General features: G+C 39.1%; 1 protein-coding gene across 1 annotated transcript in view; it reads left to right on the top strand.

Annotated features, from left to right (window-relative positions):
* The window catches only part of CPXM2 (carboxypeptidase X, M14 family member 2), a 75,173-nt gene that overhangs the window by 38,014 nt on the left and 22,783 nt on the right, over positions 1-14,376 (top strand). The window contains exons 4-5 of the mRNA XM_082054521.1: positions 6,627-6,711; positions 7,360-7,510. Of these exons, the coding sequence (XP_081910647.1) occupies positions 6,627-6,711; positions 7,360-7,510 (236 nt within the window). The remainder of the gene's footprint in view (positions 1-6,626; positions 6,712-7,359; positions 7,511-14,376) is intronic.

The raw sequence follows: 14,376 nt of genomic DNA, 5'->3' as shown, positions 1-14,376 counted from the left end.
CAGATCTCTTTGCAAATAATGGCCCAAAATCACAGGTGTTAAGACCATCAAATCTCTGGGGCAGAGGATGTCTGACCCCACATAGGTGGCCTGGCACCTTCTGAATGTACAGCAGCAAAGGAAACACCTACATCTGCCACCAGATTTTCTGGAAAGGTGAGGAAGTTGGAGATTAATATCTTGTGAAAACCCGTCTGGGACTGGCAGCCATTGGGTGGGAAATGCACTTGCAACCCCAACTCCTCACTGAGAAGAGAGCTTTGGGAAATCGGGGCTTAATTCATTCTGAGCAAGTGAAATTCTGGCCCTCAGCTTTTCTCTGTAGGGCCTCCAAAGAGCCACATTTCACAGCAGTATGTTAATTTAAGTTAGCTAGAAGCAATTTTAAAAATTAAACATTCAAAGATATTCAATTATTAAAAAAAATACCCCTGCTTGCTAGTCAAGCTCCATCTCTTAAATCATGTTTATTTTAATTAGTTTGTAAAACTTGCTGAGCTACCTGTGGTTAGCCTGAGCATTTTTTAACTTGGCTTATTTTTGAAACTGTTGGGTAGTGGGTGATTTAAACTTTTATCAGCATAAATATTATTATAGAATATTAGTATTAATGGTTTTACATTTAATTGCATGAGACTACGAATTACTTTTTTTTTCAAGCAGAAATCCATTTAATTGCAGCACGCTGATTCTTTTGCCTGAATATGGTTTAATCTAAGGTTTGTCTAGCATTTTTTTTGGTGTAGAGATTCCACTGTTTCAAGTATTTTGGCTTGTCAATTTATATATAATGGGAGGATACACATCTGTGTGCCTGTCTCTTTCTATTCTCTATTAATTTTCAGGATTTCTAATGCAAGTAAATCAGATTAACCTGACAGTAGAAGAATAATATGGCCAGTGGGGGCCAAGTCCATTGCAGATGATGCCAACCTGAACTCTGCCAATGTTTGCTTCTTATCCCCAGCATCTCCACCGCTGTGGGCTTGAGCTTCTGCTGACGAGCCCCTGCCAACCTTCCTTTTTTATCTCCAATCACAGGGTGTATAGTGATGTGGAAAAGCATCCTTAGAGACCAGGATAAGTATATCAGGTTTATTTCACTTGTTGCATATTCAGCTTTCCATAACTGAGAAGCTTGGCTTTGAAATATTATGTGCAGCAGATGCTGTTCAAACAAAATAAAACCGTATCCAAATAGTCAGAAGTCTGAGCTGATGCGCTTGCCTGCTGGAGGCTGGGCAGCCAAAACCCTGGCATCCCTCCTGCCTCCCTTTTAGCGCTCACTGTGTGCTGTGCTGAGTTGGGATTCATCTCCGTGTTCAATACACATAAAGAAAAGTACAAAAATTATTCTGGGGAAAGCAAGGCAGAAATGTTTTGCTGTTCTGGTGCTGTCCTGATGTCTTTCCCTCTGCTCAGTAGCCTGATGATGTAGTTAGATAAGGAAAAGCTGGTTCTCGGGACAGGAACCTGCCAAGGCTGTAGATCCGCTCTTAATTCTCCCTTTTGATTCAAGTTTTCGCTCTATCCCTAGGCGAGTCACTTAATCCCTCTGTTTGTCTTTTTTTGGATGGAAATGATCAAGCTGGACATTTCCATGCATCACAAGAAATTGAATTTAAAATCTAAGATGTCCAAATAAGCCTTGTCTAAAGCTAATGTGTTACAGACAAAACCCAACTAATAAATAAGAATAAGAAAACCTCACCACATTAAGTAAATTTGAATTGTATTTGATTTTTGCATTTACTTTCTGTGAAAAGACATGATTAATCTTGGCAATAGATATGGAGCTTTTTCAAGTAGGTTCATCCTGAAGAGATAAGGATTATTAATGGGAAGCACCTGAATCCAAATAATTTCTGCCAAATCTGTACCTCGTGATCCTTTTCTAGCACTGATGAAATTTGTGAGGCAGCAGTGGTAAAACGAATTTGTGCTGGAACATGAGATACAGGTTAACCTCAAATGCTTTTGAAGGTACTGCTATGTAATAATTTCTGTATTGCCTAGTTTACTGCAAGAAAGAGCTTGATAATTAATGCATTCTTTTTTGAATACTGGTGTAGGTCTTTCTCTGAATTATGTCTCCTTGGCTCTATAAAATTGACAAGTATTTGAGGAATATAACTGTAGGTCCAGACAGATTTTATAGAGTGAGTTCAGAAGAACTTCTCTAAAACAATGGTAGGCACATCCCAAGTACTATAAAGTTTTATAGTTTTATAGAATCATTTTGGTTGGAAGAGACCCTCAAAATCATCGAGTCCAACCATAACCTAACTCTGGCATTAACACATGTCCCTAAGAACCTCATTTAGGCATCTCTTCAACCCCTCCAGGGATGGTGACTCCACCACTGCCCTGGGCAGCCTGTTCCAATGCCCGACAGCCCTTTCCGTTAAGAAATTTTTCCTGCTATGCAATCTAAACCTTCACTGGCACAGCTTGAGGCCATTTCCCCCTGTCCCATCACTTGTTACTTGGGAGAAGAGACCAACCGCCTCCATGCTACAACCTCCTTTCAGGTAGTTGTAGACAGCAAGAAGGTTTCCCCTCAGCCTCCTTTTCTCCAGGCTTTCAGCTTTCTACAGACAGCTTTATCATTCAGTGCTGATGGGTCCCCAAACGATTCCGTGTGATGTGCTGCAGAAATTAATATCTGCGAATCCCAAACCAACGAGCTGGATATTCCCATCATCAGGTGACAGCACAGATGTTCCCCAATACTTCTAGCTCAAGACTTTGCTTTAACTGTCATGTTTCTGTGGTGGATTTCCCCAGAAGCTTTAGATTTCTGTGTCTACGTGAATAAACTGAGCACCACGTGTATATTAAACTCTTCAGTTCCAGGAGGCGCCGTGCCGACTGTGAACAGCCTGCCTGCTGGTTTGAGCATGTGCAACACATCCTGGGAGCACCAGACCTCCTGCGCTGCACATGTGTAGACAATCTGCAGCTTTCAGGAAGATTTAGTGTCTGAATGCTCCTCTGGTCTGTATCTTTGGAAACGTCTGGTATTTAAAGATAACCTGCTGCCTGATTGGGATCCCTGTGCTAAGTTTTCGAGGTACCCTGAGTACATGAATACGTGCAAAGTTCCCCTTCCCCACCACAGGGAATGTGATTTTAAGGCAGAAGGTGCCATTTTGGAGGGGAATCTGAATTTACAGCAGCCTTCTTAATATTGGCAGAAGCTTTTTTTCTTATGATGTTGGGGAAAAAAAAGGGGGAAGAATTTAAGCCCCTTGAGGCAGTTTTGCATTTAGTGCCAGTGGGAGGTGGATCTGATCACCTGTGATGGTTTTATCCTGCATCTCTACAAATGCAAATTTGATTCTTGTTGTGTACAGGCAAGCACAGTTAATGGGATGTGGTGTGTGACCTCATATCTTAGCCTGATTTATCTTGTCCCGTGGCCCTCTTGTAGTCCTTCTGTACTGCAAATGTACAAGACCAAATGTAGTCCCATTTGTATTTTAATTGGCAGACTGCCTCTGAAAAGCAGATTACTTGTCACTCAAGGTGGAGTATGCATATGACTGATTATTATACATTTTCTTTCGGGAGAAGTTTGACCCTTTGTAACTGTAGGGAGTGAGAATATTAAAATATGGTAAATAAAAGTCCTAGATTGGAAGTATTAGTGTAACAGTAGCATCTTCTTATGCCAATACAATGAGCTGGTTCTTTTAAAAACTGTCTATATGTGCCATGATTTTCTTACATATTTCTCAATTATACAGAATGTCCACTGTTGTTTTGTTTTCATGCGGTTGTGATATTCTGTTTGAAAATCTTTTTTCAGGCCTAGAGTAATGAATATGGATGTATTGTGTTTGTCCTCCTAATCTTATTTGTGCAGTTGAAGTAAAAAAAAAAATCTGTAATACTTCAGAAGCAATAATGTCTTTTCGGTTTGTAATATTGCCTCACAGAATCGACTGGGTTGGAAAAGACCTCAGAGATCATCAAATCCAACCCTTGGTCCAACTCTAGTCCATTTACTAGATCATGGCACTTAGTGCCATGTCCAATCTCAATTTAAAAACCTCCATGGACAGTGAGTCCAGCACCTCCCTGGGCAGCCATTCCAATGCCTGACCACTTCTTTTGGTCATTTACTGTGATTTTGACAAATGGCCAAGAATATAAAAACAAACAAACAAAACCAAAACAGAAAACCAAACCAAACAAAACCACAACCAAAAAACCACCCAACACCACCATTTAACGTGCAATGAATATGTACACAACCACCCCCATTCAAATCCAATGTTTTGCTCTCAAACTTGGTTAATTTTTCAATCAGGAAAAGTTATTTTTCTTCTTCCTAGAGTCTTGATATTGGCCATTTCCAAAGTTTCTTATTTCCACCATTGCTAGATGTAAATCTGCCTTCAACTTACAATCGCAGTGAAATTTTCTGGTGCAACTGCCAGGATTTTGCAGAAGTTGAGGGAGAAAAGTAAAGTATTTTACAAGAGTTAGTAGAAAGTTTTACAATGCACTGAAATCACTGTCTATTTTGTTGTAAATAATTTTACTGTATGAAGATGTGAGATGCCAGCGTGGCACTTCACGGATCTCTGGCAGATCCGCTACCCCAGGATGTTTTCTACTGACAGGCAGACAATTAGTGTTTTCAGAAAGCTGCTAACTTGTTAAAGCTGTTTAACAAATGTTGAAGTAGCGTGTGCATTACAGGTGGCAGATATATTAATCTTTTCAATACAATAATAAAGAGTTCAGTCTGCTTGGCTATAGTCAAGATTTTTCCATTTAAAACAGCATGAATTAAAAAAAAATCTATTCATTGAAGAAGGCTGGTGAAAGATTTGCAAAAGACTGGTTTAGCGTGTAAAACAGAGCTGGATTTTCCACTGATTTTCTTGAAATCTTGTGATAACTCATCTTTGACTTTTGAGGGTATTAGTAAATTACAACCAGAAGTGCTTTTCTAAATTCTGCTAAACACCTAATCTTTGGTTTATTCGTGTCATTGTAAGTCTGGACATCAGTTTGCATTTTTTATGTAAGTGGGACCACTCTTACTCAGAAAATTAAATAACAGATGAAAATCTAAAGTTATAATTTTTCTGCTGCCATGCACTGACTTAGGCATTATTTGATGGTCTCTATTTTGTAAAGACTGAGTGAACTTGTGCTGGGCTTGTGGGTGATGAATTTATTCTTGTTCCTCCCCTGCCCCTTTTTTGTTCTTCGCTAGAATCCTGACTCTCTTTTACTGGACATGTATAAGCTAGTTTGTCTCTTTAAACATAAGCACAGTGAGGTCAACGTGTGTGTTCATAGGTAGTTTGATAATATTTGTTGATTTTAAAAGAAAGAAAAGCAAAGAAAGCAGCATTAGTATGGGTGCAATACAAGGGGAAGCTTTGCTTAGGTGTGTCTGTCCTTCCAGATGATCCCTTTTCTCCAGTCCATATGCTCTTCCATAAGTGCCCAAATTGCTCCTATTCTTTCTAGTCCCAAGAGATTCTTCTTTCTAGTCCCAAAAGCTTTCCTTATCGTGGTTTCATTCCCAGCAATCTGACTGCATAGCTTAGGTGAGAACCCGTGTCCAAAAGCGACTGCTCTGGAGTGCTGCTGGTTACGCACTATCAGTTTATATACGTGAAAATAGAATTTAATCATCCCGGACTGACTTGATGGTACAAAGATACCTCCAAGCCACAACTCTCTGCCAAGTCACTGCCTATTGAAACCAGCAAGGTGTTAGGGAAAAAATTACTGCTGTGGTTTCAGACCAACATATATGAGAAGAGAGTCAGGGCATCACCTTCTCTATAGCTGTGTACAAGTTACCATGGGGAATGCCCAGACAATACAAAAGCTACAGAGCTTTAATTTCACTCTGAAGTTAGGAAGCAGCATTTTATTTCTCCTCATACTCTTCTTAAGATGAATGCAGACAAGACATAAATTTAGGTTTGAATGAAGATTTTTGCTTTTTTAGATTAAAGGGGATTTTGCTGTAAATCAGATAACAGGCCACTAGAAAGATCAGCCTACTGAAGATTGATCTAGAGATTGTAGTAGTGCGCTGGTCCTGTGATCAATTGGACTCTGCTGTGCAGAGACAGAATTGTCTCTGTTCCTGTCTATTGCTAACAAATATGAGAATGACTGCAGGCTCCAGTCATTCTTGTGTTGGAAGAAATGGAAATTTTGCTGGTTGAAACCCACAAGCTTTTAATCCTAGAGGACTTATAATTTTTTTCCATCTTTTCTGATAATAACAGCAGAAATAATAAATTTTCTGTAGCTGAAAAGGTAAGATTTTTGAACAGTGGATGTATCTGTTCTAGACAAACCATTTATCCCCAAATTTGCTTATAAAATGAAAAGACAACAGTAATCCCACACCTCCTGGAATCCCAGAGTATTGTCCTGTTGTTATTTTGCTTTGACGTGCCAGGCTTTTTTAATTATCTGTTGAATCTAGATTTGCATGTCACTTTTTCAGCCAAGTGTCGACATGACTTTGCCAAGTGGAATTTCCATTGCTTGCAGTCTTCCAAGCTTTGTTACACTAAAAATAACTTGCAGTCATTCTAAGTTATGAAAAAATAACTTAGATACTCTTTGTCTTTTTCAAGGAGTAACTGGGTGACCTCTTACAGAGTATTGGTGAGCAATGACAGTCATGCATGGACTGCTGTCAGAAATGAATCTGGAGATGTGGTGAGTATCACAAAATAGATGTTTTGTGAAGATAAATGGAGGTGGGAAAGCGAGGGGTTGTCCACGTGGAGTTTTCATTTGCCAGATTCGTCAGTATAAGGCTACAAAGCAACGTCTCTGAGAGATCCCACTAATTTAAGAGCAAATAGTGTAATACAGAGGGGAACCCAGAATATCCTATGCAACAAATCTATGTGTCTGCCTATGGATGTGAATGCCACCCTGGCAGTGATCTTGCCTGTGATGAGACATGTTTCTTGTTGCATGGCCTGTACAAGTGTTAATGTCAGTCTGCTGGTCCCTGGGGACATCTCCTGCCCATGAGGTGACATGCCTGGACACCTTCCTGTCTAACCTCATCTGGGTGTTCCTGCTCTGGCGGGGGGATTGCGCTGGATGAGCTTTTGAGGTCCCTTCCAACCCCTGACATTCTGTGATTCTGTGAGGAGGGAGAGTTTGAAGCTCTGGCACCTTTGCCCCTTTATCAGAAGCATGTGGGGGGATTTTGGTCTTTGAAGAGCAGCTCTGGTCTGAGCCACCATCAACTTGGGGCAGCACCAGATGACTTCATTTGTTTCTATTACCAAAAGTGATAAAAGACTTTTTGCAGAACTGATCTTGCCATTTCCGTATGTTTGGCCTGCATAGATTTTTGAAGGAAACAGTGAGAAAGAGATCCCAGTTCTCAATATGTTGCCGGTGCCACTGGTTGCACGTTATATCCGTATAAATCCTCGGTCCTGGTTCGAAGAAGGCAGTATCTGTATGAGACTGGAAATCTTAGGGTGTCCTTTGCCAGGTAAGACTTTTGCTCAGTCGATGTTGTGCCCAGACTCAGAAATTTTATTTCCTTTCGATAACTTGCTTTTGATATCATACCTGTCTTTAGTGAGTAGAGTTATGCAAAAAGAAACACAAAATATTTGTCCAGATACATGGACAGTATCAGGATACCTCTTCCAGTGCAACTGCACACTATCTATAAGTGGCTTTATTAATAAAACAAGATTGCATGGATGATCTAACAAGATTTTCTCTGTTGTTTGGGCTGAAGTGCAGTGCAATTAATCTTACTGCAGGTACATGTAGTAAAGAGGCAATAGAGTTACACACCAGGACAGTCACTTGCAGATATCTTAAGCTTCTAGGCTAGGAAAGAACCATTATAATTATGTAGTCTGATTATTTTTTTTTTCCCTTTTAATTAATATTTCACTGTGCAGGCCATAAGACTTCCCTGAATTAACTGGAAGGCAAATACTGTGACTGAACTGGAGCTTATCCTGTACGGGGGAGGGAGGGGAGTCAGAGATGTAAAGAATTTCTAGCAAATTTCAAACATTATCAAATCCAGCATGACCCCTGGTAGGTTTCTGGTGAAGGTAGATGCTCCTACCCTTGGTTAAAGACTCTGGAAAAGACACAACCTGAAGATAAGCATAAACTTTGGATATTAGCTGTTTCTCTTAACATATGAGTGCAAAGTGCAATTAAGGTTTTGCTAAACAGCGTGTACAAAGTGAAACCTTGTATGAGGCCACTTAAAAAAGGGGGGGTGGACATTCGGTACTGCAAATTATGGCAAAAATGTTCCTATTAAGCACATTATAAATAGTCTTATGATGGATTTGTGTCTACATATGTATATATGTATATAAATATTGGAAAACCTGTTTGTTCAAACCTTTTCTAAGTTGCCCACTGCTCATTCTGCATCTCTCATCTGCCTTTTCTTTTCCCTCTTTGATCTTAAAATTCTGGCACTTGGGGATAGCTCTCTCTTTTTGTTACAGGGGGCTATGAATAGTATTTGCAGAAATATTAAAGCCAGAAAGAGAACTGCCTTTCCCAAGCCTATCACTACCACTTTAGCTGCTCCTGTTGCTGCTGCTCAGAGACTCGCTGCCTCCAGTTCCATGTTGATGTAGGGTCTTCACATGCCAGCCAGAGGTAGCCTGATTTTTGTCCTCAAGGTGTTTAAATACTCATGAAAACAAACAAACAAGCAACAAACTAGTCTGGGGCAAGGAAAGGATAATTTTCTGATGAAGAGAAATATGGGGCAAGTAATGTCATCAAACAGTCTGCAGGTGTATTACGATGACTCAGTGGAAGTTTGGAGTACTTAGAAACTGCATTTTTGAGGGTAACAAGTACATCTTGGCCTCGAGTGGCAGTGACCAAATGTGTCCTGTGTACGTGAATATTCATGTTTTCAGTGGGATTCTGATTTATTTCAACTGTGGGTTTAGGAAACTTCAGCCCTGTGAGTTGCTTGTTTCTCACTGTGCTTTTTACCCCACAGGGGCAATTTCTGAGCCTGTATTTCCCCTCAGCTCTTGAAAGGACTGGTGGGCTGTTGGAAAGAGGTCACCTATCCCAAATTCCTGTGTGGGTTTGCAGAGGATCTGTTCTCTATAGCAGGGTGAGAGGCTGAAGGAACAGTATAGATTTCTTCAGCACCATGACTTTACTGGCGTGGAGGACACACACGAAGGTCTCCAGGGAATTATAGAGATGATGCTCAAACTAGTTCAGGGAGCAATTTGTCGGGAAATTTTCACAATCCTTTTCTATTCCATAAAACTGTACTTAGAGGAAAGATCAAAAATGTTGATATTTGGACAGGTGATTTTTATTAAGTGCAGCAGTTATTCCTACTAGATTTTTATTTAGTATACAGCCCTACAGGGCTAAACTCTGCTAGGCAGTGTCAGCATTTGTCACCCTTCAGCTGCACGGGGCTGTATCAGTGGGTGAAGGTGCTACTGAGGTACAAACATACCTGCAGTTCCACCAGTGTTGCAGTGGGTGCTGTTATATCTTGTCACAGGTCTTGGATTAGATTGGAAACAGCATCAGTGCTTCTTCTTGGTAGTCATTTATGGAGTTAACTGCCTGCAGTGGCTGATTCAGTTTATTCCTGAAAGAAAATACCAGAATCATTCATTGAGAAACACAATAGGAATGGGATGTGTTTATTCAAAATGTAATTGGACTGAAAGAACTAATAGGTTTTGATAAGCTGCTGACCCATCTTTTTTTTTTTTTTGCTCAGAAAGGACTGACATTTCTTTCTTCCAGCTCATTTTATTCATCGCACGCGAGGCTCTCAAAACAAAGCTGTTTCCCAGGTTGCAGAGGCCTTTTCGTGCATGTTTTCCTCCTGTAGGACATGACTTACTTTTTGCAGTTCCCTGTAAATGGGCTTCTTCTCCCATTACTGGTGTCATCTTACTTGTCCCAGTTTAGATGACTGACTGGTTTGGCCACAGGTCCAGCCCCTTTGATAGAACTGCTGTATCACGCTGTATTGACTGTGTGACTAGAAACCAACGGGTTTTTTTTCCTGACAAAATTTTCCTCTGTAAAACTGAGCAAGTCTCCTCAATTCATCAAAATCAGGAGGTGGAGCTCTAGCAGTTCACACTTCATCCTTTCCAAAGCCCAAAGACCCATTTAAAAAGTTATGTGATGCTCAGTTTCCTTGGGTACTTGGTATGTTTTCTATTATATTTGTACCTTGAATGTGAACATACAAGAAATCATGTTTTCAGTAGAAGCAGTTTGGTCATTGTTTTGAGATCCCATGCACGTGTCCTCCTGAGTTAATGACAATGCGGGGACAGATGGGGCATAGGGAAATACTCAAGAAAAAAAGTGGTGTGGAAGGAAAGTCAGTCATTTTTCATACCTGCAGATTTATTTTCATGTCTTTTAAACTTGTAATGGTAGGTTTTATGTCTTTATTCATCTCTGAATAAATTAAGTGATTTGCATTCGGTCTATACTACATGTCATCTTTCCATCATGTAGGCTCGCAAGGGAGGGTAAGAAAGGAATGCAAGATAAAGAAGAAACCTGAATAAGATACAAATTTAGCACTGACAGAATGTGATGAAAATGCAGTTAAAGGCAGCTAGGACCCATTTAGATAATTGGAACAGAGAAGTTAATTGATTATCCGATCGGTATTATATAAGATGATTGTAATTTTTATCAGCGAAATGTTTATATATTATTCATAGCATATGTTTTTGGTGTATTGTGGGTTAGTTTTGACAAACAACTTTTTCTAGACTGCTGTAGTAGCTCTACAAAAGAAGCTGTGTTATCCAACCATGTCAGTACTTTCTTTCAAGCAACAGAAGTGATTTGCTGTTTCACCAAGGGAAAAACATTTCCCTGTGTAGTAAAGATGCCAGAAAGTCCTACCTATAGCAGCGAATCGGTGCTGCCACTTCTTGCTGGGGAAAAACAGGACAAAAGCACCAGCATTTAATTCCCTTTCCAGTTTCCAAAAATGTTGGTATTTGCATCGATGTAGACTGACATGCGCAATCTTTTGCAGTTGCCTCAGAGGGATGGATGTACTTTCCTTGCCTGTTCTTTCTCAGACCTAAAGAAAATCAGAAAGAAACTTCCTATGATCAAAAGTGCTGAGAGACAGGAGAGAGGAAATTAACTGAGCTCTTCATGCATTTATTTATAGTGTAGAGTATTCATGGCAATAGTCAATTATTTTAATGGAATACATTTGTGATTAAATTTAATTTTTAATAGTTCTTAGATAGAAAACTATCACTGGTATCATGATTATGCCATCACTTTCAACCCAAGATAAAAGACAAACTGCTCTGTAATGGAGTCCCGTGTTTTGCAGTGGATGCATCTTTCAGTCCCGTTTTCATTTCTTGTCTCTTCTCTTGCCAGGCTCCCTGGTTAAGTCTACAAATGTGCTCGTTTTGCATAAAACTGTAACTTTCTACAAGTATTTTTCACTACAAGTGAATGTGCACATAGCAGGACTAAATTCAGCTGATTAGTCCTGAGAGTAAATTTTTACTTAGAGTGACAGTCTGTCCTTGTGTTCTGCTTTTATCATTGCAAAGCTAAACCTTAATCTTGAGCAATTGAAAACTTTTTTTCTTGAAGCTTGCTTGAGCAAAGACTGAATAAAAATGACACCAATTCCAATAACTCTCTTGGGATTTATTTGCAATATATTGGAGTTAAGGCGATATATTATGTTTCCCCGTAGTCATCAATACAGATGTGTAACATCCCCCAGCAATGCAGTGGGTGTCATTAAAAGGTTTTCTTTCGTATTTTATTTGTACAATGAGATGAATACTATTCTGGAAGACTATTGCCAGGCCTCAGAATTACCATTATTATTAGAATCAAACTGTAGGAAATCATTAGAAACAACTACCACAGGTTAAGAGTTTGTTTTTTCTCTTACACATTATTATCGTTCATTATCCTTAACTGGAATTAGTTGTGCAGCGTTCAAGTACGCATCAACATATACAGAAGAAAATCCATATATAGTTGCAGAATATTATTTCCCTGTTGATTTAATGTGTGATGTGAATGATCATGACTGCCATGAAATAGATCATGTGGAAAAAAATTCACAGTCCTCTGATATGTCTGCCAGCAGATGTTTTCAAGATTACGCGTGTGCTGTCTGTGACATGTTCGATTTTATGAAGACGAGTCACATTCACTTATATTACACGGAAATGAAAAAAAAAATCAGTCATTTGCAAAAAAGACACAGTGAGGTTTTTAAGGGAGTCTAAAGGATTTAAACTAGACTATTCATTAAAAACTAATCTAAATCACTTGGAATGACTTAATTATCTCATCCATTTGGCATATGTGAGCCCTGTTTCTGAGCTTGCAAGCTCCCTCCCTGTACAATTTCTGTGAGGATGAAGCAGGTGAACAAACCGTGTCGGAAACGGATGCAAGTTTTACTTAATAAATGAGAGTATTCTGATCATACTCTTTTATGAGTGTTGATTCCATCTTCAGGTCATGGCAAAGCTCATTTCGTACCTTTCCATGCAAGTTAAAGGAACATTTTAAAATTAAGAAGGTCAAAAAGACCAATAGATGCTGTTGTTAGCGTAATAATTGGAAACCCACTGGAAGCATCAGGGCTCCACTGCTTGAGGTGATGTCTAGAGCCGTAATATAACAGAAAATTCCTTCTATACGTCAAACTGCTGAGCTCTATGGTACTTTTTGTAGGAAGACCCCAGAGCTCTCATGCTGGAAAGTAGTTGGGCATTGTAGAACGAGATCAAACAGAAGGCAGAAAAGTCTTCTTAATCATGTGTCCATCTGTATGAAGAGGAGAAGTATGATGGTAACAAGCTACCTTTACTTGCAAAATTAATCAACTCTACTGGTAACATAAAGTGGTAGAAAAAACTAATATATTCCCCTGTATAAATGAGAGTGCCACACATTTGCAGGATCTTTTTCCTTGGAAGAGACAGAAACTGTTTGAGGTATTGCCATGAATAAATGAGTGTACTTCAAATCGAGTTCTTCTGTGGTTTGAGATTTTTGGTCTCTTATTCTCTGTTTTATGAAAGAACCAGCTGCGCAACAGATCCTTGTGCCTTTCTACATTTTAGCTTTTAATTTGCTAATCTTTATTCCTGCTGCAGTAGACATCTCAGTGTTCCAAGCGGACTCACAGTGGACCCTGGCAAAATAGGAGTGTTAATTCTCCAGGGAGCTGGCAGGTTGCGCACTGGTTTTGAGGGCAGACCAGAGATACAATTGTTCTCACTGGGCAACTTTTTGAAGTTTCCACCAACTCTACAGCATTCACAATCATTCCCATGATATTCATGTTTGATGTATTGAAAAAGTGCCAGACTTTGAAAGGAATGGGATTAAAGTATTATGAAAAAAAAAATCAGTTGCTGTATATTTTGGCTCGTGGTGATAGAGAAAGCCTTCAACATCCTGGCAGTTTTATGATGTTTATTTTTATCCTTTTACAACACAGAGGTATTTTTACAATGCTGAAGAGATTTTGTGTGGCATTAAACACACTGTGCATAGCTAGAAGCATTGGATATTTTATAATTTCCATTTCTCAGTCTTCAATGTAATAATAACAATTTCTCAAATTAACATGGGTTGACCTTTAAGGGTTTTGATTGGACTAGATGATCTTTTGAGGTTCCTTCCAATCCCTAACATTCTGTGATTCCAGTCATCTGCAGGGTCACCGCAGCATTGCTACCGACAGTGGATTTGCATCAATTTAGCCCGCTGTTAGGCTGGAAATAAGACCTAAAAATGCAGGCGCATTATATGAAACTTAACCCTCTTGATTCTTCAAAACTTTTGTTTTATAAGCAAAGAAATCTTGTTTCCTCACCCAATTAGGTTCTAATTCAAATCTATTTCCAGGTGGTCTTGCTATATATAGAATAAGTACTTACTGGAAAGCACAGACTGTATTGAACAACTAGATTTTGTTGAGGGATGATTTTTTTTTTACATTTTTCAGTAATATTTGTGGAGTAGCATTCAACTGACCTTCCAGTATTTCTTCTGTAGATTAGGGAACAGAAGTAGAGACAAACATGTGAATGAAGAGCAAGTAAGTGGTAGAGAACATGGGCAATGTTACAGTGAAGCTTAATGGACTTTGCGTGTTTCATTTCATAAATAACATAAAGAGTTCAGAGTTTGCTTTCCTGCCACATAAGAAAAAATTTTATAGCGAAAAGAAATTTGAGTATTTAGAAGATTTAACATCACAAATATGAAGCTTAAATGTCTTCAATATTTTTATGTGTTACAAGTTTTCAATAATTTGTTTGTCATTGGAAGACAGTACCTATGTAT

Source organism: Streptopelia decaocto (assembly GCF_964273445.1).
Source record: "Streptopelia decaocto genome assembly, chromosome: 5".
Classification (NCBI taxonomy): domain Eukaryota; kingdom Metazoa; phylum Chordata; class Aves; order Columbiformes; family Columbidae; genus Streptopelia; species Streptopelia decaocto.
This window is presented reverse-complemented; position numbering and strand designations above follow the sequence as displayed.